The 24,781-nt window shown below is 43.3% G+C and overlaps 1 protein-coding gene across 8 annotated transcripts in view; it reads left to right on the top strand.

The window, feature by feature from the left end:
* Meis1 (Meis homeobox 1) overlaps positions 1 to 24,781 on the top strand; it is a 142,698-nt gene that overhangs the window by 28,837 nt on the left and 89,080 nt on the right. For all 8 annotated transcript variants that reach the window (XR_005493013.2, XM_063273629.1, XM_006251529.5 and 5 more), the window contains one exon: positions 5,419 to 5,530. Coding sequence is in view for 7 of the 8 variants with exons in the window: in XM_063273629.1 (XP_063129699.1) it covers positions 5,419 to 5,530 (112 nt within the window). In the remaining variant the exon portion in view is untranslated. The remainder of the gene's footprint in view (positions 1 to 5,418; positions 5,531 to 24,781) is intronic.

Below are 24,781 nucleotides of genomic sequence, written 5' to 3'. Positions count from 1 at the left end.
TCCTGTGCTATGATGTCACTAGATAATAATATATTTTTACGGTAGATATAAATATTTGAGCATATTTAAATTCTTCAAGTATCTGTGGCTGTTTTGTAATGTTTAACATAAATGCTCACACTATCAGGTTGATCAGGTAGAGATCCCTAATTATCGATTCATCTATTTATTTGCTCGAAAATATATTTGTGGGGCTGGAGAGCTGGCTCAGAAGCTAAGATCATGTAGTGCCTTTGCAGGGGATTGGGGTTTGGTTTTCAGGACCCAGGTTGTATGTAGCTCACAATGACCTGTAACTCCAGCTCCAAGGGATCTAATACCTCCATGGGCACTTATACTCATAAAGAGAGACAGAGACACATAGATACACACACACACACACACACAGAGAGAGAGAGAGAGAGAGAGAGAGAGAGAGAGAGAGAGAGAGAGAGAGAGAAAGAGAGAGTATATTTTAAAATCATTTGTGTGTGTTAACATAAAAACATTTCCTAGTATGGGAAATAAAAGATTAATAAGACATGTTCCGAAGTATTCATTGCAGAGAATTGTAGACGGACGGGCTCAGCAGACTGCCACAGAGCAACAAGGTAGTAAATGTGACAGGTGCAGATGAGGCCGTTGGAGTGCTCCAGGGACAGCATAGTTATATCAGAGAAGGCTTAAATACTAAGGAAAAAATAGTGTCTGGGTCCTACAGGGCGGGCCAGGCCAGGCCATCACAGACAGAGGAGGAAGGGCTTCGGCTTGGAGTGATCACATGCAGCAGGGTTTGCTAGAATACAGGCAACAGGAAGAAGAGTGGCCCCCAGAGAGGCTCTGCAGGCTTCGTGAATCAGGCTAATGAAGTCAGACTGTGCTCCATAGGCAGTGGGGAGCAGTTCATTCCGCATCATTTCGTGAGCACCATCGCACGGCTGTGCTTGACACTCAGAACCTGACGGCGAGAAAAACCGGGCCATCCCTGCCTTCATGGGGCTCGAGCTTTGGTGAAACTCAGCTCCTCCTAAGCTGGGGAGACTTGTGGGACAATTGTTTAGTGGTAAAAGTGGATAAGGCATGATGGCTCTCATAATTATGGAAAGAGGGGAGGGGTCACAGATGGTTTTTACCACGGAGGACTGGACGACATGGATTAGGACGGAGAATAACACAGAGTAAACCGAGCCACTGCATGCCTGCAGTGCTAGCACTCAAAGGTGGAGGCAGGAGAATTGCTGCAAGCTTGAGGCCATCGTGGTCTACAGAATGAGCTCCAGGCCATGCAGTGAGACTGCCTTTAAACAATGAACAGGAGGCTTTGGAGAGTGGTTAGCCTGGGACGTGTTGAGTGAAGTAGGCATCTTTGTATGGAGGTGGCCGATCACTGCTGTTCATGTAATCAGAACAGAAGAAGCCCGTAGATACAAGCCTAGTCTGTGTCTGTGCTAATTCACTGTACACTAGTGAAAGGACTTGTCCAAGGAAGATACCCAAGGTAGGAAGAGAACCTCAGACTATCTCAAAGACTAAGGCAGAGATGGAAAGAGCGTGTTTTAAAAGTGCGGTCTGTTGGGATTGGACTGGGAAAGTAAGAAGCAATAATTCTAGCTAGTTCCCTTGGCTTTAGCTACGGGTTGTCCCAAGCTCTTTGAAAGAGCGGTTTGGGCAGAATGAGCTACCGTCCTTGTCCTGAAATGGCCTACAGTCAGGAGAGGCCGTGCCTGCCCACTCCCAGATGCCTGCAGAACCCTCTTTCAATAGAAAGCACCAGAGCTAAAACACTGAAAAGAGAACAGACCAAATGAGTCTTTGTTTGCTTCATTCGTAAGAAGTGAAAGAAGAATAAAAAAAAACAACAAACAACGAACAAACCAAACCGAGAAGCCTCTAAGCTGCTACAGCAAGGAAAGAAGGTGAAAACTATTGCTTGCCTCAAATATCTTAAGTTGCTCTCTTCTGAGACCCTAGAATTAGAAACACGAATGGGGTTAAGTTATTCATATGTAACATATAATATTTACACATCAACCAAGAGAACCAGGAGGACCTTCTGAGAGAGGGCCGGTTTCAGCCACCTCTTTCCATCTATAGCAGTCAAGCCCTGCCTGGTGGGTACCACTGTGCCATCCCGCAAACAGAGACTCAGTGAGTTCTGAAGTCTTCTCCTCTCTAGCCTTGTGTCTGGGCCTTCAGAGTCTCCTAGACTGGTAATTCTTATGCTTTTAGAGTCACATGCTCTCTTGAGATTTGATGGACAGTTACAGACACCCCACCCCACCACCCCATAGGAAAAATATGCAAATAAATATGTATATAAACATATGAATTAATAGAACAGATGCCCCCCCCCGCCCCTGACATATTCCATAGGTGGTAATTGGACTGCAGGTTAGGGCCTTTGTCTTAGTGGTTTTCTCACAGAGGACAATATAGCCATCACTCAAATTAGATCCACTGGTAAGACAAGAAGCTTCTTTGAGAGTTAATTTAGGCCCACGCCTCAGATTTGCTGTACATCTAACTCAATGCACCGTTGATTTTACTCTGTCAGTCTTACTTTCCGAGTGGCCCCAAGCAACTCACAACTTCACAGATTTATATACTTAATCACATGCACATATTTTAATTTTAAAATAACGAAGCTGTTTGGTGAGACCACATACAGTCACAGACATGTGTTAGAACTGAAGCTCCCTGGTAGATGGCTTTTGTGGGGGGGGGGTTCTTTCTGATTAGGGCTCTCTTACATATTTATACTGGAAGAGTTCATGAGCTGTTTCTGATACTTGGACTTTAATCTTGCTTAATGAACTGAAGTAAGCACAATTCTCGTTCTGTTTTGGTAACCCTGTGGATTTCTTCTGTTGCTCAGTTTCATGTGATGACACCATTGTTGAAATGCTAATACCTGATGCTAATTCAAGGCAGGACCACAAAAGTTAGGAGGGAGCCATGTTCAGCATTCCCAGGCCTCCTGGAAGAGTAAGGCTCCCAGAGGAATGATATTAGCTGGAAAATATGGGCGCCTTCTGGCGAGCACACAAATTTAAACGTATAGGTTGCACAAAATTTGGATAAACTGAGGTGGAATCCAACACTTCTTGCATGAATGCCTGTGTAATGTGGCCATGGCTGTGAGAAAAGAGGAGCCCCGCATCTAAGACCCAACACAATGAAAATGCAATGAATCGGAATGCCTCACAGATCATAGCGGAATCAGAATTTCCAGCAAGGAAAATCTTTTCATGGTGAATTAAGTGGTGGATGAAGAAAAATGGTGATGAAAAAGGTGGGCGCAGACCACAAACACTGAGCTCAGGGCTCACCGCTGAAGATTTAAGAACCTTAGCTAAAGCCATGCAGAATAGAATGTGGAAAATTGAATTTACTAAACAATTAAGCATTGAATTAATCTACATCCTGCACAGTAGAGAAGTGGGGGAGGGAGTGGAGCAAAACTGAATAAATCAGCAGAGCTCATTAAAAGATAGTGAGTATATCAGGTCTGTTGTGGCAGAAAGGAGGGCAGTTTCCTGCCTGACACGGAATGAGTCGCCGGTTCTAAGTCACCTTTTTGGAGTTCTGCTCTTAATCAGATTAACCACCGTGCTTCTGATGAGGTTAGGCTGCGGCTCTGTATTTTTGCTTGTTATTGCTAGCTGTTCTATTAATTACAAGTCAGATCACCAGTCAACACTAGTAGAGAGGGACAACATAAAGAAAATGAGAGTGCCCAGGAGACGTCCCTTGCAGGATCTCATGCATCCTGAAACTCCCACGGGCCCCTGCAGCCTCCCACACGCCTTGCTGGTCTTTTGTTCAATTACAGTTAATGCAATAGTTTGCCATTTTCTCCTTCTAATTATATTTTCAAGTGGGATTTGTAGCACACAGAAAAACATCCTTTTACATGTCGAGGCACCGGGGTTTTGTGCCTGGCATTGTCTGTCCCCTGGGTGCTGTACCATTCTCTCTGCAGAGCTCTGAATAAACAAGTCCCCCTTTTAGAGCTGCAGTTGTACAAACTGAAAATTTATGCATTAACTGTTTGCATTCTGAGCATGTGTTCCAGATTACATCTTACAGCATTCTTCTGGTATGCTTTAAAATGTGTGTCTGCAAAACAACAAAACAAAACAAAACAAAACAAAACAAAACAAAAAAGCTTCTTTTCACAGTTCACGTATCTCTCAATCATGGAAACCGCAAATCAATTAGCACTGTTTTTGAGAATATGTACAATGGGTGACTTCAACACACAAGGGATGTGCTCTGTGGCTTGGTTCTATGTTGGGGTGGCACCAGTCGTCAGGCCTTCAAGGGTCGGGTGAGGTGTCCATTGGAGGAGCACTAGGTCTCTCTTGGGGCTCCAGTGAAGCAGGCCTTGTGGACAGGATCTCCGTTTTCTTGACCCTGAATGTCCGAATTGTTTGCTCTTCTCAGCTCTTCTCATGGTCTCTGGGATGGGTAAATGCTTTTCAAGAAATAAACAAAGAGAAGTGATTCTGCTAGGCAGGTCCCACTTGTGGAAGGGTCAACAAACTTGACTACAACAGAGTCATGAACCATGACTGTCTATGACTGAAATGATGTAGACATATTTTACACATAAGATCATCTTGCTTTTCCACTAATAATCTTGAAGACAAACATCACTTCCCAGCCAAGAGCCAGCTTTCTATCCTGCATCACTCCTACTGCAGGGGATGACCAGTGACTCATGAGGCTGGTTTTGAAAGCAAGTACTAAAAGCTCATTCAAGTCTTTTCTGGTGATAAAGAGAGATTTGGAAGAAGTATCACCATGATTGTTTTTCCTAAGAATTGAATTTACAGCCAATCTGAATGTTACTTTCAAATGCACCCAGTGATAAGAAGTAACATCTGTTTTCTGTTCAATAGTACAAGAAGACTCGGCATGGGGCTGAGTGTACACAGTCCATGGGAATCTATTGTTAGCTTTTCTTTTTTGTCTCAGTGCCCGGTCCATTTGTGGTGTACCATCAGGCAAACAGCTGACATACACTAGCTATTATGGATCAGGTCAGATTGTGAGATTTTGAAAGCCCTGACAGGTTTGTCTCTTAGAATGAAGCAGAGGCCTTTGGGAACACAGTGTTAGAGACCAGCACCTCCATTTTGCATTTTTAGTGTAGGAGAGGGTTAAGGTATAGCTAGACTCAAGGATTAGCAATGTCCCCCTTTTCTGAAATAGTTTCCTGGTTAATAAAACATGCTATTACTTACAGACTGACTATTCTAAGCTGAAATTGGCAGCTTTTCAGCATACCTATGCAGCCCTGAGCTAGGACCAGTTTTGAAGATTGGGAATGGTGGCATGATGTCCCTGTAGCCCTCCCCAGTTTGTCCTTGTCTGATGGGATCACACCCTGTCTACAGATGGCTTTCACTCAGTTGTCTCATTTGTGCCCCACAGCCCTCTTGGAATAGAGACCATGATGACACGGCATCCACTCGTTCAGGAGGAACCCCGGGCCCTTCCAGCGGTGGCCACACTTCACACAGTGGGGATAACAGCAGTGAGCAAGGTAGGAGAGGGGTTCTCATTCTCCCTTGCTTCTTGCTTCGTGGTCAAGGGTTGAAACATGTCAGAAAGTCAGTTATAAGCCCTAGAGCTTCTCTGATGGCATAAATCCCAAATACCGCGAGAATCTGCTCATCTTGGTCTCTGGCCCGGTTCTTCAGGGCCATTCCAGTTGCCTGTAACCTGGTCACCTTCATGAACCAACTGAGGCAAGGTTAGAGACATAAAGGAGGAATTCAAATGTGCACAGAGAGCATGGTACTAGTAGCCTGCTGTGACATCCATGAGGCCTCTCAAGGGGCCAGGATGAAACAAACCTCCATTAAGAGTCCAAATAAACACTGTCTAAAGATTTTTAGAAAGTCCAAATAAACAACATCTTACGATTCTTAGGAAGAGCTGGCCACCTAGTTCAGGGGTAGAGGGTTTGCCTTTCATGCACGTAGCCCTCAGTTTGATCTTAGCACTGTCAAAAGTAGAGCGTGCATGTTGAGGACGATTCTTAGAAGGCAATTTGGCAACCTATGGTACATTTCCCTCTGCACTAAGGCCATCATTTTTTTCTGGTTTTATTTATTTGACTCTCTTTGAGGTTTAGCTTCATCACAAAGCCAGGTTAGACACAGGAGGGAACCCACTTACTTTGTGTTACCCATTGGATGTATACTTGTGTCTACATGATGGTGGTGGGGTGTTCATGGACATACATGTCTTTCAATAACCAGTAAGAAATAAAGCTTAAACATCATAGTAGTCTTTAGCAGCAGGGAGACTCAATATCTAAATGTTTTGGAGGAGGGCCTCGCTCCTATGGATTTTGTGGGCAATCAATGAAATTAAAGTTAAAAGGTTTGCATCTGACTATGAAAGACTGCTCTCCTGAAGTTGCCTCTGAGGCCACAGTAGGTGCGACTTTGAAATTTGACTTGTGATCATTTTTTTACTGGAGCGTTAGTCAGCAAGAAAGGAATTTGGTCATGTAACTTAATCGGGGCACACCAATTAGAGCTGCACAGTCTATACTGGGTTTAGCATGATTGATTAGAAAACAGGAGTGGGGATGATCTTTTTTTTTTTTTAAGGCATTTGTGTGGTATGCCTCCCCTGCCCCCCTGCCCCCAGAAATAACTTCTGCAAATGGAGCATTGAAGACATTTTATTGTCAAAAAATTCTTTTTGCTGACTTCATTAGAAGTAGAAGCCTAGTAAAAATGGAGCCTGGAATAGTAAAGCCAGTCCCGAGCTTGAGGTAGAAGCAGGTAACCTTTGACCTCTGACTTTTACTGGAAAATAATATGCAGCATAAATCCAAGAGGCCTTTTTTTTTATTCTCTTTCAACTGTGTGTGTGTGTGTGTGTGCGCGCTTCGGCATTGCCGTGCAGAGCAAGGGTAGTGTCAGCACTTTCTATCCTAGGCTTGGCTGGAACAATTCCACTTTACACTGTGAGTTCTCAGAAAGGTACAAATGCAATCTAAATTCTTTTTCCTACAGCCCAGAGCTGCTACAGGGGTCACCGCCTGGTGTTTGTTTGTTTCATTTTGGCTTTCGCTTCTTGCTTTTAAAAAAACACGTATCATCTAAGGATCAGCGGGTCGTTTACCTGAGGCGGAAAAAGCTTACAGGCTGAGGAAATGTGCTAGAATTAAGGACTGGAATGCATGAGTTTTCCCAAACAGGGTCAGAGGATTCTTGAAAGACAAAGATTCCCCTTTCCCCTCTGCCCATGGCTGTGACCAGAAATTAGGAGTTTGCTTGTTTCTTACATTGGACTGGTGACATCCCAAAGTCCAGACGGTGGTGAGCCTGTTATCTTCAGGAGCCCTACACCTGTATGGGGCTAGCGTTCCACTCCTGCTGTTTCTTTTCAAGTGTCTCATTTGAATGATCTTGGCTGAACCACTTGAAAACAATCCTGGGCTCGGAGATGTGGCTCAAGTGTCACTGATGCTCTTGCAGAAGCCCTGGGTTCCGTTCCCAGCACCCACGTTAAACAGCTCATAACCTCCTGGACCTCTGGTTCCAGGGAACCTGACACACTTTTTTGGCCTCCTTGAGTACTGTACACATACTGATAACTTGGCACCTACATAAACACGTAAATGAAAATAAGTTTAAAAATCTCAAAAACTACGAAAATGAACCCTGGTGCTACACAAAACAGAGGACGTTGATACGGATAGATAAGGTTCAGAAAGTACGGAGGTCCCCGTTCAGTACAGACCCACATGCCACAAGTTTCCTGCATGTAAGATCCTTCTTAACTCACGCTCTCCCTCACCCGTCCACTTAGAATCCAAAGCTATCGCTTCTCGGCCTTTTGGCTAAGATCAAGTGTAGAATCCAAAGCTAGTCACCACCCCCAGCAGACACCATGAGGAAATTCCTGCTCGATACAGAATGATGCCTGAAAGTGCTGCTAACCAGGACTCTCCTCAACCCGCTTTCTTATCCCAGAGACCTGTGGAGCTGAGCTTCTGTGCGGCGTCCGGACTAACTGTGCACGGTGGCATCTGCATGCTTTTCCTGTCTGCTTCTTCTGGCAGGCACGGGAGTGGAAGCGGTGCCAGCATTTGGCTCATTGTACATGTCCTAAATTGTTATTTACACAGTTTGAGTCCATTTTAGTCAACTGGATAAATAACGGCACTCTTGGAAAGATTTATAAATCCATAAATATGCCCTCATACATACCCAATAGGAAGAAATAACTAACTCTGTCAAGAACATTCCCAAAGAGGTGTTTCCCCTACAGGCAGGAGCAGGACACTTTCCAAACATCACCACGTTATTTGAATTGAACTTATTGTTAGTTTTTTTTCAATATTCATTAGGATAGCTGTGGAACAAAAATAAATAAATGGGTAGATAGACAGACAGACAGACATATAAAACGTCCCTTAAGCTCTGGCTGTCTGTTAAATAGCCTGTCTTCTGCATAGTATAGGTACTAAACACCTATGGACATTTCATATGAGTCCCGTATTTTTTGACCCTTCCAAGAAATTAAGTCATCCAGGAAAATCTAACTGGTATAATAATAACTCTTTCTTAGAGCTCCTGCAATTTTGGCAAGTCCCTACCACCTCATCTCTTTCACATCAGTAACTGTTATAATCAATGAAATAATTTCAGGATGGATTTTGCGTAAGGATTAATAAAGAAATCAAAGTGTAGGCATTCCAAAGAAAATCTGGATAAGGTCTAGAGTTATGAAGACACCAAGTATGTTATGAATCGGGGACTCAATGTGAATTCATGAGTGGCACAATGTGTCCATGTTGGACTTCCATTGCTGTGTCAAAACATCTGGAAACAGTGCCTTAAAGAAGGATTTATTTTATTTTGGTGCACTTCTTCAAGGTTTGAAACCTTGAAAACGCCCTGCTCACTTATACCTCTGTCGCGTCTGTGCGTGTGTGTGCGTGTGTGTGTGTGTGTGTGTGTGTGTGTGTGTGTGTGTGTGTGTGTGTATGAGACGAGGCTGAACATGGTGCATGTGGGGTCCCAGTGTGTCACTCATAATAGACAGGAGGCAGAAAGACAAGGGGAAGGATGAGATATAGGACATGGCCCTGTGACCTACTTCCTCCAACCAAGCCTCATCTCCAAATAATCCGTCCAACTGTGGATCTGTAAACAGATCTCTCCATTGGTGAGGTTTAAGTCTTCATGTCCATTCACTTCTCAAATGCCCATGAGCCGACAGCCAAACCTTTAACACATGAACCTTTTGAGGGGACACTTCATATTTAAACTGTAACAGTATCTTTTCCTCAACTGAAATTATCACAACTCTTCCTGTGTCCATTGCTTTCATTTCACATGAACCCTTGTGACCCCTTTCTGGAAATTGATTCTCTAACAGTGAAGCCCCTTTAAGCTGGCTTTTAGAAGGGAGGGCTTCATGTCTCTTGTTTGGCTGGGGACTCCGCTGCTGTTGCTGTGACATTGATATTTTTTTTTTGTCTGTTCTGTAACTTGCTTGAGAGAATTTCCGAAGACATTAGAGTAAATTCTATTTTATCCCCTTGGCCCTTTGCTAGCTTCCCATTTTGCAGGAGAAACAGGAAGTAGAGGAAATATCCAAGAAGGTCACAGTCAAAGTCAACCCAGAGACCTTATACTCTGGGCTGCACAAGTGCGTTAGAACAGGCCGTCCTGGGCACTTCTGTACAGTGTGCTTGTAGATGGTGCACGCTGACAGGTGTCCATCTTCTGACAGGTGTCCATTTTCATATGTCTTTTATCTTTCTGTGCATGGTTGTCCTGCTGAACAGAGCACAGCCCTCCCTATTGTAGGAAGTAGCTTGGAGCAGAATGGCTAACCAGCCTACTGCCTCTTCCTTCTAGAGCCAAACTCCTGGCTGTAGCCATTCTGCCTTTCAAGCAGCTTTAGTAATGATTGGCAGAATTTTGAGTTTGGACATGTCTTCTTTGGTCTTTCTTTGGTCCAAAGTCAAGAGAGCAAGCTGATGATAAATAATAGCACAGAGAAGCTCAGAGGTTACCTAAAGGCCACGTATTGGTTGGCGATTGATTGAGGCTGTTGGTAGGTTGGTACGGTATTTTTTTGTCTGCCTTTTGGATAGGAAAGTAGGCTGCTTGTCAGATCTCTTTCTGTTGCCAATCCAGTCACTCTTCTCTGTGCCTGTTCTGGTCTGGGGCTCAGCTCTGCCCTGGAAATGGGTGGGGCTGGTGAGCTGCCAAGTGAGGACCTAGCTTTGTGTTCTAAGAGGAGAGAGAACTGGGAAGTTCCAAAGGAAGCACTTCGATTGATAGGATTCATTTGTATTCCGTATTAAGAGCCTGTACCACTTCCCACCTTCAAAGACTTCCTGAGTCGAGAGTAAGAGCGTAGAAAACAAGGCAGAGTATTTCTCCTGCAGAATATTTCCCACTTAAAGCTCATCTGATTTCCCTCTGTGTGTGTGTGTGTGTGTGTGTGTGTGTGTGTGTGTGTGTGTGTAAAGAGAAAGTATTATTTTGAGACTGGAATTTGACAAGAAACATTTCAACCTGGAGGGAGTTCAGCGATTACTGGAGATTCCAAAACCCACTTGTGAGGGGCTGGAGAAATGGCTCAGTGGTTAAGAGCACTAGCCGGTCTTCCCGAGGACGACGGCGCAATTCCCAGCACCCACGTGGCGGCTCACAGCTATCTGTAACGCCTGTTTCGTGAGAGCCGACAACCTCACGTAGACATAGAGTCAAATCACCAACGTACATGACGTAAAAATAAGTAAAATAAAAAACAGAAAAATCCACTTGTGAACTTGTTCTGGAGGCAGGACCCCAATCAACAACAAGGCCACTGAGAAACACAAAGCCTAAAGCAATGTGTCTCTTTAAAGAGGACACAACTGACAAGCACTTCTGCATCATACAGTATCAATAGTTGTGACGCCTCCCACTGCCCTCACCCCCTCCACCCAGCTTTTGTACGAGTTCAGGCAACAGAGGCAGAGGGCACCTCTCTGTATTATTGCAGGGAATTTCTAGGCATTTGTTCAGAGCAGGGAGGCCAGCAGGCAGAGTTGTGGGAGAGGGGGGTGGGAGACAGAGGGAGGGAGGTGGGGAAGGGCCACATTGTGTTCCAGATGACTGAGCAAGGATTTATACACCAGCTCGCCTTTTTACATGAAGAAGAAAAGTAATAACAGCCCAAACCCCACGCATTTGAAATAGTCAGCTGTCCGGCGAATAAAGGGATAGGTGAGAAGGAGCTCTCTGATTGGATGTCTTAATGAGCACATTTCGCACAGAGTTGGGGCTGCAGTTCCCCCTGACCTTTGCCCTTTATTGACCAAACTGACACTTCATTTTTCACATACTTCCAATTATGGCTTGGCTTAAGTGTTACCCTCCCTCCTTTATTTCTTTCCTATGGACAACTTGAGAGTGGTTGAGGCCAAAGAAGATATTTTAATTTGAAAAAAAGGGGCCTTAGCAATTCAGGTTTAGGTCGTAATCTGAAACTGTCCTCTGTTTGCAATTTTTCGGATGAAAACATCGATTTAATGCTGCTTGTTTAGAAACAGTTATCTTTAAAAAAAATCCAACTGGTTTTAAAAAACAAAATATTCTTAGCTTTGAAGATGAAAAAACACTTAGTAATCCTTCCTTTCTTCTTCCTTTCTTTCTTTCTTTCTTTCTTTCTTTCTTTCTTTCTTCTTTCCCTCCCTCCCTCCCTCCCTCCCTCCCTCCCTCCCTCCCTCCCTTCCTTCCTTCCTTCCTTCCTTCCTCCCTTCTTCTCTTTCCTTCGTCCTTTCTTTGCTTCATTAGTCTATTGGGGGAGTAACTGACCTCTCATATTTGTTCTCACTTGCTCCTTAACTATTGCTTCTCTCCTGGGGTTGCTTGTATTCCAACAGCTCTCTGGTGCAGTTTGATTAAAGCACTTTTGAGAGAAGGACAAAATAAAACATAATCGTGACCACAGACTGTGACCCTCAGCTTGTGACCACTCTGTTACTTTAGCTATTTTTGCTACTCCAGTGCAAATTGAGGCGAGACCTTTACATGGAGTGACAGGCAGGGTAGGAAAATAGTTTTCTGGTGGGAAAGTCAGGTATAAGAAAGAAAAGAGGAAGTTATTATTCTCCACAGATACCCGTTATCGGAAAGTCCGTGTTATTAACTTATCAGACAGGCTAGATTAGGTGTGTAGAGAGTTGTTTCCCTAAGAACCCCTTGTGAAGCACTTTCTTTTCCTTTGGCTGATCCAGCTATGTGACCTATCCTTCCCTTTTCTCTGTTTGCTTGATTTATATACATCACAAAAACAGGGGATCTTAAAGAAATGTTGCTTCACTACCTTAAGCAGTAACTGTATATTTAAGGGCATGAACTTGGCTGTAACCTTTTCACTAGAGGGGTATCTCCTGCCTATTAGGAAACATCTCTGGTAAACTGGAGGCCATTGCTTTTCATCTTAAACAACCAAAAAAAAAAATGCACTTGAAATTACGGACAGACCAACGGAGGTCTAACAGATCTCTGTCTCAAAAGTGAATGGAATGTTACCTACTTTATTATGTAGCCCTCTGGCATATCCATGGCATATTTTTTACTATCATATGGTAATAAAAGACTATGTGAGAGACAGACAAAGGTTCTGTCTTTCTCTGTAAGGTGACCTCTGTTACCAAGTAACTGCTTTACTTATGAGCTTATTAAAAACTCAAAAAAAAATGAGCTTTTCATACTTCACAGGCATTGATGTGAAAATGAGCTATCCTGTGAGTGGTTTTCTTGATCATTTTTAGAACAATTGATTAGCCAAAGAGCTCCTGTCATTAGTTGACGTTGACTGATAGCAATTTGTCCCAAGCTCTGAAGGTCAGTCAGATAGCTGAAGTTTCAGCTTGCCTTTGACTGCCTTCTGCTGCTGCCATTCTGTGATTGGGCTTGAATGGGTCTGACCCGAGACTGGCAAAGACAGGGCATTAGTCCACAGGGCCATTTCTTAGTTTCCTGTTGATTGTTCATTTTTATTTATGTGTGAACTCAGTCTGTGTTTCTTACCAGGCTTTGTATCTCAATTTTTGTAACTTAAAAGAGATCCTTAAAAAAAACAAAAAAAGATCCTACTAATTAAAATGTGTCTTTCGGGACATGGTTCTATTTTACTTCTGGTTTGGGTTAAATAAGACGCGTAGTATGTGATGTCACAGGATTTGCTGCTGGCACTGGCTGGTCTTATCTGAGCCAATAGTTATTGCTACAAGTCGTGCATTGGTGTTTGTTGCTGTTGCTTTCAAGGGGCAAGGGTTGTAGCGTGGCTTACAAACTCTAATATCATACACAGATTCTGTGGATTCTCTGGTTACTTTGTCTTCCAAGAATCATGCACTATTTTTCAATAAGGGAGAGTGGACTGGTAAAGGACCACTAAAATGCTCTTAGATCCTCTACCTTGGCAGACAGAGGCTGAAGCCTTTTAAAAGAGGATTCCACTGTTTTGTTTTGCTCCTTTGTAAATTAAAGAACGCTTCTTGCTTAGAAAACCATTGGTGGGCCAACAAGAGCCGTGTGTATTTTCTATTGCAGTGCATCTGTTATTTATGTTTATAATATTCCTGTCTTTCTTTCCCAAGCTTTAAGGTATTTTTCAAAGACACCTTGCATAGAGAGAATATTTTTGGCACTCATATTAAGGAAATGAATTTTACTATTTTCACAAACAATAAAAATGCTTCTTTTAGCATTAAAATATCAGGTATAAAGTTCTAATTATTTAATTCAGTCCATTAAGTAAGGCTTTTCTTTTCTTTTGTTCCTTCCCCTGTAATTCTGCTCTGGGTCTTAAACTGGGGGGAGAAAAGAAAAGAAAAGAAAAAAAGAAACTTGTCTTTAGGTTGGTTCTCCTAATCATTTCAAGGCCATCACGAAGCCTGGCACAGTTTAAATCCATGTTTTAGTTTCTACTCAAGAAAAATAAAGGAGAGAATCCATTGTTCCACGTGTAGGTTCTCTACATCATGTCATTCGTGGCAAGGTACAAGTTTGGAAGTTAATATTAGAGATGTGCCCCTTTAATGTAGTCAAGGAGAAAAACAGAGCTTAGAATTATAGTCAAGACATTATCAGGAACTGTGTTTAAGGGCTGAGGTATAAATGTATATATTCTAGTCAAATCATCAAAGATGATTAAGTTCTTCCTGGGTATCTGGTGTGAGCTATAGGGATAAACATGTCATTCATTGTATTTGTCCTTAGGAAGCTTGTGTGTGCTACCAAGGAAACCAAGCACATGCTAGTGAAATGGTCACTAAGTACTGGGTACTTCTTGGAAGCTTTGACTGTGTTGAGCCCTCAATATACTGATGGCCCGGCCTTGGGGAACCAGTCTGAAACCAGGGCTCATTGTTTCTTAGTTACCATTAGTTACCTGGCCATCGACTTATGATGACCTTCTTCAGGGGATTTTGACATCTTGGTTGAGTCCCTTCGGCAGTCCGATGAAGCCAGTAGATAACTTTGCCAGAGTAATATTTTTTTTTTACTAATAAATTATACAGGATTAGATGGGGGCACTACTTGTATTGTAATCTCATTATTTGAAATTTTCTAATATGGCCATGTAAGTGCTGCCTTTAATATTTTAGCATTCACTAATAAGGTCTACCAGTAATCCCTTTGTCGAACCCAGTTTTGAAGCAGTGATGAAGGTAAAATATGTGATACTGTGTTTGTAACAGGCACATATGTAATATGATTACCACTGGGAACAATTTGTGGGGACTGCTAAATGTTACCGGGTTTGCGCATATACTCCTGAAGGAAATACAAATTCCAATTAGAGATTTGTGAGACTCAGAGTAAGACGATGATCTTTCTAGTTCTAGTTAGTTATATCCCTTTAGCTCTAACTGTAGAGGTTCCTGGTCATAGAGCTGAAGCATTGTCTGCGGGACTCATTCCCCCACCTGTGAGGTGAAGCATCTGACAGTCTTCAGCTCTGTCCCAGGATCTCATGTTCTTGTTCTGTACCATATGTCGCAGTGAGCAGTTTATGGGTCATCCTTCCCTGGCTTCTGTGGATGGGAGTGCGTATTCATCATCTTTAAGTCTCCTGTGCCCTGCAGAGGAGATGCGGCTATGAATGGATACTTTCTTATTAAAGAGGACCGTTCTAAACCTCAAACGCACCATATTCTCATTCCAGACCGATCACTCCTGGGTGCCAGAGAGCTATTTTCCCAAAGAAATCTGTCAAAGTGTAAATAGAGACCAAAATGCCACTTGTCTCAATGACACAGTTTTCCCAATCAGGGAAAGAATTAATGGGAAGCTATTCCAGAAGTCATAGTAGTTGGGATGTGCTGTAAACCACTCTATGTATGACTCTTTATTCTGTCTACTCACACTCCTGACCACTGTCCTGTGCCACTTAACGGGAATCTACTGAAAAGATAGGTGGAGACAGCCACAGCATTGCAGGGTGAATTCTGAAGCAGGAAGAAGAGTAACAATGCTACCCTAGGAGGATGCCCTTATGCCCTCTGCCCTTCCTAGTAGCAGATACAATTTCCTCTCCTGGGATATGATATTTAGCTCTGCCCCCAAGCTCATCTTTCTTCCTGCCTATGAATGCTAGCATTCATTAAGAATGGTAGTAGAGATTTTGGCTGTTGGCCTAGCCAAAAACAACAACAACAACAACAAAAACAAAAACCAGACAATAAATTTATGCCAAGCAATTTCCTTACAAAGATGTATGCATTGTCTACCTCTTGTCTTGATTCGTCCCTGAAGTGTAGTTGGTGAAGTTGGGTCTTGCTCCTGTCTGGCTTTGTGGATTAGTTCAGTCTTGCAGATAATTTTCCATAATTACTTAATCTGAAAGCGTTCTATCTGATAGGCACATTTAGCTTTGGCATTCTCCCATTTACCAATATTAACCCATATGCATTCCCTTCTAGACACCGCGCACAACCAACAGGGGTGTTCAATTCCTTTTTACTTAGCTCTGTATCAGAAAAGGAAGACAGGACGCAAGTCTTCGAATTTATTCACTGTCCTGCGGTTTCTATTGCTGTGACAATGACTATGACTGTGACCAAAAGCAACTTGTGGAAGAAAGGGTAGTTTTCAGTTTACCATTCCTGGGTCACATTCCAGCACTGACAGACAGACGGACAGACATCAAGGCAGGAACTCAAACCGGGCAGAGATCTGAAAACAGGAATTGAGGCAGAAGCCATGAAGTAGTGGTGTGTACTAGCTTTAGTCCCATGACTTGCTAAGATTACTTTCTTATAACACCCAGGACTACCAGCCCAGGGCTTGCACTGATGCCAGTAACCTGGGTTCTCCCACATCAATCGGTAATTAAGAAAATACACTACTGACTTGCCTACAGTTACATCTAATGGAGGCGTTTTCTCCGCTAAGAGTCCCTCTGCCCAAATGCCTCAAGACTGTGTCAAGGTGACATAAAAATAACCCAGACAGTTTTCATAATATATTTTTAAGGAAAGGCAATAGAAAATGCATAAAATATCTAACATTTGTTACCGGAGAGTCAGCTTTTGGTCAATGCACTCTCTATAGAACTTCAGTTGTTTCAGGGGATTCTGCCCTTGAACACTCTTATTCAAATGTGTTTATGATACCTTGGCATTCTTTTTATACTTTGATACCTTGGGATAAAACCATATACAGGTGTTCCTTCATGTACAACAGGGCATGACCTCATTAACTCACTTGAAAAGGAAAATATTAAAAATAGGCAACATGTCTAGTATACCTACCCAACTGTGTATCCTGGCTTCACCCACGTAACACATTCTAGTGTGTTACTTGTTCATCTTCATGCTCCTGTGGTAGACGGGGAAATACAGCTCACTGCTACTGACTAGTATCGTGAGAAAGTAGAGAGCCGCATACCACTAGCCCAGGAAAGGATCCATATGTGAAACGTGGAATCTACTGAATGTGTATCACATTCCCACAACTGGAAAGATGAGAAATCATTAGTTTAACCACAAGTTAATGTCATCTGTATTGAACTTTAAGATACGCATATGTTCTCCACTGTTTTCTAAGATTTTGGAACATTAAAAAAGTATATAAGTCAAAAAAGTCTTGGTACTGGGAATGTAGCTTGGTTGGAAGAGTACTTACTAGCATTTATGAAGCCCTGGGCTTCATCTGCAGCCCCACATGAAGCTGAGTGTTGTATTGTCATGCATGCCCGTCACCCCAGCATTGAAGTGGTGAAGATATGAAGGGACAGAAAATCAAAGTCATTCTCAGCAGCATGGTCAGGTAGAGCTCAGTCTGGTGTAAGTCCCTTATTCTTGAAAGAAAGACACAAAGGAGAAGTTGATAGCCTTCAAGTGGGCCAGAAGAATATGTAAGATACAATCGTGTGTATAATAGCTAGAAGTTGGCAGTTAATTTACCACTGATCCAACGCCCTGGCACATGTATAAAATATAATATGCTACAAGATTTATAGAATCGGGAAAGTTACTCAGAATGAGAGAAATTGATATCAGAAGGAGATTCTTCTCATGTCCTCTCACAGGGAGTCCTGTGCGATGGCCAGTGGCATTCTTGACATCTGCATGACTCCTCCCGGTTCCCTCGCCTCCTACCTCAGTGCTGCAAATGTAACAACACCCCATAACTATGATTCCTTGACCTGACTAGGTGTGTCGTTCACACTCAGCCACGCCTCTACGGCTGCCATTCTGCTCAGTATGCTAATTGTCTCGATTGGCCATTGTCTTCACAAGGCTAAGGTGTTCATTACCACGTGAAGCCAGGAGGGCTTTCCCCACTTGTCTATCTTCCTCTGATCATTTCATACTGTGTCAGCTACACACTTCAGATTCTTCTCCCTCTACCCGGCCAGGCAGGGGATAAAAAACCATTCTTGCCACTCTGTTCCCTAGAGACAGGTTAACGGAGCCAGAGAGATTGAGATGCTGTGGGACATCTTAGGTATCACAGTCTTTAAAAGGGAAATTCCCTAGTTAATACTTTACTCCAAAAAAAATTGGATTATGGGTGTTCACAGTACAGCATTTTGGCACCAAGAACATCCCCTTTCCTAAAAGGAATACTTTTAACACAAATAGATGGCATTGTTTGATACCGTGGATTTGGTGCTTACTGTGGATATGATACCCCCAAATGTAGGAGAGGGGGAAACAGTCTTGTTCACCTCTTTTTCTTGGTTTTTCAACACAAAATTTCTCTTTGTATCCTTGGACATCTCGGAACTCTCTCTGTAGACCAGGCCAACCCAGAACTCAGAGATTTGATTGTGAGCATTCTGAAGGTTCAGTGGGAGAGCCAAGAATTTATCTAGAGCCAGGGAAAGTATGGGAATGAGTCAGTGTAATGCAGGGGACTAACATAGATGGAATCCCATTGGTGTGGGGACAGCCTGGCCTCTGTCTTTCTCGGGCAGGCATTCTTGTCAAGGCTGAGTGGAACTCACACACTGGTCCTGCACTGAGGTCTTCATTTTTGGCAACTACTTCATTTCCCAGAAATTGGTCCTAGGGAGAGAAACATGATGGCCCACCTAGCTCCTCTCACAGAGTGAGTCGCTGATATGAAGATGGGGTGGATGCATAGAGTATGAGAGACAAATATGCCTTTGCATAAAGGCAGCTACACAGCATAACATAGGGACTGTCAGCCAGACCACCGGTCAGGATAGAAGGAAGGACGCATCTCACAGAAGGCCTCAGAGGTGATAACGCCCAGACAAAAGTCCCCAAAAGGGCTCTGAACACTTCTGGTACTTATTAAAGAAGCAACCAGATGCCCCTGAATACAGTCTAGTTGTGGCCCAATTCAGGACCCAGTAAAGGATGGATTAAGGCACAGAAAGACTGACCCGAGGCCTGCCAGTTCAAATGAGCAAAGTCTGCACCAAAGCAGAGGACGAGTCTGCAAGTGGGGCAGGACTGGGCTAGACTGAGACACCATGCACACGGTGACAGAAAGGTCAGAAATGACACCAAGATCTCAGACTGTGGGATGCAAGGATTTCATTGAATACTCCCCCTCTCCTTCTGCCTGTTTCCTCCAGTTCTCCTTCTTACTGTTTCACTCTTACTGGGTTTGTCAGGGTAGTGGCGTGTTCACTTTGAGGTGTGTGTGTGTGTGTGTGTGTGTGTGTGTGTGTGTGTGTGTGTGTGTGTGTGTGTAGGCTGAACTCAGGATGTCAGGCTGGGTGGCAAGTGCCTTTACCTCCCTCTTTTTCTTCCACTTTTTTTTTTTTTTTTGAGACAGTGTCTCTCTATCTCGCCTTGGCTATCCTGGAACTCCCTATATAGTCCTGGCTGGCCCTGAATTTTCATGCCTCTGCTTGCTGCATGCTGGGAATAAAGGCGTGCACCACCACACCCAACCTCTTTGTGTAGCCTCGGGTCTCTAGAAGAGGACCACCCAGAGAACCAGCTGCCTTTGGTCCGTACCCTAATGGGTAGAACGGATCCTTTTCAGCCCTTTCTAGGGGTGCTCTCCAACTCCCTGCAGCCTCTCTGTACTGTAGTCTTATGGAGAAGTCTCTGGCTTTGTTGTGTGGGTCCAGGGCCTGGGCAGAAAGAAAGAGTCTGGTCAAGCTCTCATGGGAATTCAGTGACTCATTTCATCAGTTTACTGCTCAGAAGATTAGGTGACACCCCACCCCCACTCTTGACAACTGGCTGAGGAGTGTTTCCTGCATATCCCGGAGTCAATGTTTTGCCTCATGAGCTCCCAACAGATGCACATCCCCGGGCTGCACAGCCTCATCCTGCCTCCAACATCGATTTTATGCTGAGTCTTCACATCACCTCCCCGAGTCCAATAGAACCCGGGATAGAGATGGTACAGGGTTTTGCCTGCTAATTAAAATGATTCCACTTTTGTGCCAAAATGTTAAAAAAAGGATCTTACTTTTTAAAATATTGAAGTAGTATTTGACTCAAACTTTATCCCTGGGACTTAGTACCTCTATATGAAAAGTTTTGTTTAAGCATGGTGTATTTTTGTATGTTTAGAGTCTTTGTTTGGCTTTTCTGGTCGGTGGTATTCCCAGGTAAAGGATTCGCATGCTTTTGGAAGGATCATCCTTCCCTTTGTGTCTTTCCCAGGTGTCTCCGTGCTGTTAGGATCGAGTGGGCTTGGGAAAGTATGAATGGCTCGGCTAAAAGATGAAACATTGCAAGTTGTGCACGAAGAGACAGACGGGGGCCGTTGCTTTTATACGTCGAGAATATTTTCTACACTCTTCATTAGTCTTTTTTTCTTGGTTTGCTCTTTCCCAACTGAAGTGCAGTCAGTGGCATGGGGCCACTGTCATAGGTGCCGATCGCAGCCTTTTAGGTTCAATTCTCATTCTTCAGAGGGAAGCTTCAGGCTTAATGTATTCTTGCTCTGCAGCTAGAACAGGCTTTGTTTTCAATCTGTAAGTCAAATATGCAAGGAGCCCAGTGCTGCCTTGATCTAAACGTGTGGCTCCTGTTGACATCAGTGAGCCTTGTGACAGGACTTCGTAGCTTCTGTTGAAATATCGGATGTTCTAGAATTGAACCGGCTGAGCAAATTCTAGCCCCTCTCAAGCTAAAATGTATCTTTTTTTTTTTTTTCAACATGCGGTGGCATGCTGGGTTGAAGGAGTAATGTCACACAGTTCTAGGTAGATATGCCCATAACTTGCTTTTTTAAGCCAAGGGAGAGATCTAGGTTCAGGAACCCGGACGGCACAGTAAAAGCCATGTTGTGCTGATTTACATAAAACTAACCTTAAATAGGAAACAAGAAAAAAGATTCATTATGTGGCACAGTGCTCTTCAGGGGACGTGTCCTTTCTGGTGAGGAAGCATAGTAAGTGCCCTCTCGTACTTCCCCTTTCTTGTCGCTCTCACGGTGGGCGCGGCGGGGCAATAGTCATTCAGAATCCACTGGTGTTTGCATCTGCCAGCCAGTGTACTCAAATCATAATTTGAGGGTCTGATTACCTGGCAATGACCTTGTGCTCTGATAGCTTTCGGATCACCTGATCTTTGGGAATATTTGGCAGACTTTGAGTTTATTGCCCAGTTGAATGTCAGTAGCAATCGCAACTAAAGATAAAGAAAATTCGAATTCCTGTTGACCTTGACTCTTTTCCAGAAGGGATCTGACTTGATGGCCCTCTTGTTGTTGGGCTGATAAGGGTTATAAATAGTAGTTTAAGGAAAATGCTCTTCTGCAGGATGTAAATATCCTATTCGCTATGGTAAGTGATCCTAAAAATATATACCTTTTTGCCAGTTTTTTCTTTATTAGCCTTTATTTTTGGCAGTGGGGATTTGGGTAAAAAGCTTTTTTAATAACTTTTTAATGTGCATTTGCACCAATTGTTCTAATCTGCGAATGGTGGATGTAACAGAATGCCTGTAGTCTTAGGAGAACCCAGCGCTGTTTCTATGATTTATGACACTCAGTAATAGGAGTTCTTCTGAAGCTATCGTGTTATTATAAGATTGTGTTTCATAGATGAAGATCTTGTTTAAAACAACATGCAGCAGAATAACGGTGTTCCTTCTGGTTCTAATTAAAACATTAAAGTGTGATTGCTTAGTGTGGTTTCACTAGGAGCAAAGAGATAAAACTGATCCAGTGAGCATTTGCAGAAGACATTCCATCAGTGCATGGTGCGTGTGCGTGTGCGTGTGTGCGTGTGTGTGTGTGTGTGTGTGTGTGTGTGTGTGTGTGGTGATTGGCACTTTTCTTTGGCTTAGTATCTTATTTCCAGAAACTAAGTTCTAGTATCTTAAATCCAGAAACGTGGAGCCATTAGGGATTCCCACTTGGTGGGACATCGAGCCTCAGTGGCCCGCCCTATTTGCTCTTTAAACCCCCACTGCACTTTTCACTTAGTGCAGGAGTACTTGGGCTCAACGCCAGCAGCTCCAAGTTTTGCTCTTAAAATGTTGTTTTGATGCAGAGTGTAGTGATGGCTGAATTGATTTCTGTGCATAAACAGTGGCCTAGATTCTTGCCCTGTGGAAATCCACGGAATTAAGAACTCTAGGTTCCTGGAGTGGTAAGAGGTAAGCAAATGATTAGATATGCATGCAGGGAGAAAAAAATTAAGATGCTCATGGAGTGAAAATAAGGATCTGTGTAATTTGCAAGTTTAATGTAAATGGAAGCCACTAATACAACTAATAATTTAATGCTAATATTTGATGGTAAGTAAATGTGATTCTAATTGTTCCCTATTTGGTGTGCTTTCAAAGGGTTCTGAGTAAGAATGTACTGGATTGGGATATTTCTCTTGGACATAAGGTCTGCTAACTACCGTGACCCCCCAGGAAGTCTATGGCACACTAGTGACTTGAATTTCTCTTTACATAAAAGGTTAGGGCAGTTTGAAATAGCAGGATCTCAATCAGGGGTCAGAGCCTGAAGTATTATGGGATGTTGTCATTGGCTTGCTATAGCTGAGATGTAGATCAATGTATTCTTTACGCAGCCTACTATCTAGTATTATTTGAGGGTACAGAGGGGCTGGAGAGATGGCTCAGCGGTTAAGAGCACCAACTGTTCTTCTAGAGGACCTGAGTTCAAGTCCCAGCAACCACATGGTGGCTCACAACCATTTGTAATGGGAATCACCATCTTCTGGTGTGTGTCAAGGCACAGCATTCATATATATATATATATATATATATATATACACATATATATGTGTGTATATATGTGTATATATATGAATAAACATTAATAAAGAACACAGAATATACTTTTTATAAAAGTGTTTAACCTTGTAATCTATCTCAAAATACAATTATTAATGGTTGTCTTTGACACATACCAGATGGATTTTAGTAAGAACAGGTAACCTGAGTGAATATTAAAAACATCAAGAAAGAAAGTTACATCATATGTAATCAAAGGAGATTTCTTCCTTTCTTCCTGTCTTACAAAAACATCGGAAGAGTCCTGTTCTCCTTTGTCCGGTTTCTTTATTTATAAACTTCATCGGGAAATAACTGCTTCCTGACTTCCACTTTAGAACAACCACGAGGAGCAATGGAAATATTTGCAACGGCAGATGCCATCACAGGTTATTGTGATGTCCACTGCTCGGCAGATGACAGCCCCGCAAGGTTACTTATGACCATGGTAGGTACCCTTCCTGGGCACAGGAAGAGTGCAACCTGGAATACTGTAGGAACGGCATCCCAAGAATTGCTGGTGACTCTGAGGTGACATTTTAGAATAAAGTAGAGTGAGCCTCGCTGCTTCTGACATCCTGGTGCCACTGCAGAAGGGCACCTGGGCCTCACAGCTGGATGAGGGAGAGATGCGTGTGTGTGTGTGTGTGTGTGTGTGTGTGTGTGTGTGTGTGTGTGTGTGTGGCAGGGGGAGGCTGCTGAAGAGTTTGGCAAGGGTGTGAATTGTTTGGGGCAACCTCACTATCCTGCGTTTATCTGCATTTTTCTGAGCACCCGTCACTATGTCACCTCCCAGACCACTTTGTGGGAAGCTTGCTTTATGGTGAGTGGCAGGCATTTCTTGTCACTTCCTCAAATTCCTTCCTGCTGCCTATCACGGCTGCCCTCCACTTATCTGGGCTTGAGTTGTAGCCGGCTAGAACTAATCCAGGTTCCTATCTCAGTGGAGCAAGAGGACAGCAATGACGCTGCTGTTTCTCAGCTCGGCTTCTAGGATCCTGGGAGGAAGAGCGGAGGCCAGGGGAACTGGCAGCCGTTGGCTTGCTGTTAATGCCTGGTGCTCTCGGCTCCTCTCTCACTCCATCGGTTCTGCTTCCTCATTGAGTGACAATCTTCCTTATTTTGTTGTGCATCAGATATGATAATTACGGTGTTAGCCTGCAAAGTAAATGACATTTACCTGAGATTAGCTTCCTTCCCTCCACTGAGGTTGAGACTTTAAGAAAAAAAGAAGGTCTTATGTCCTGGGATTTAGAGATAGAGACACAGCACCTTTTTGTTCTGATTCTGTTGCTTAATATGATTTTATACACCTACTACATGCCAAACATAATGCTACAGGATGGAAATTAAAAAAAAAATCTACTTTTCAATTTGTCGGTTCTACACCGCTGTGCTGTAGCAGGACAGAATCCACACCTATTTTATGGGGGAGAGAATTGCTTACGTGTAAGTTGGAGAATAGTCCGGACTGGAATTGCTCAGGCTTGTCCACTCCACTCCTCATTCTTCTCCTACATTAAGAAATAACCTACTAATAGGCACTCGTCTATCTTTGAAATACATCTCCTGGCCTTCTGTTTCTCTCATGGAAAAGAAAGGAGGATGGATGCAGGATGCTCTCTGGGGGAAGGAGTACGGAGGGCTTCCTGCTCAGGGGTTTGTGCTGTGTTCTTTCATCTGCTTATTCACTTGCTCAGACACAGAGAACTTTCTACCGAACAGCTACTGTGCTAATCCTGGGAGAGTAAAGGCGAGTAAGACCAAGCACCACCTTCCAGGAATTTATAACCCAGTGTTTGCGTCTCCCCCTCATCCCTAGATCGTGAAGTATCCTGAGCAAATATATTTTCTGATGCTGTTCTTTCTCAAGTCACCTCTGACTTCTCTCCAAGACCACCGAGGCATGAGACAGGGTTTAGCGTACAGTCAGAACGGAAGCAGCCCTCCACTGGTCTCTCCTCATGGTAAACAGACTTGCAACAAACAAGGCTTTAGCATGAAGTAGTTTAACTTATTTGGTCAGAGGACAGCCTGAACTTACCCATAAAATGGAGATATCGTTTGTACCTACCA

The sequence above is a fragment of the Rattus norvegicus genome, chromosome 14, assembly GCF_036323735.1.
Source record: "Rattus norvegicus strain BN/NHsdMcwi chromosome 14, GRCr8, whole genome shotgun sequence".
Classification (NCBI taxonomy): domain Eukaryota; kingdom Metazoa; phylum Chordata; class Mammalia; order Rodentia; family Muridae; genus Rattus; species Rattus norvegicus.
This window is presented reverse-complemented; position numbering and strand designations above follow the sequence as displayed.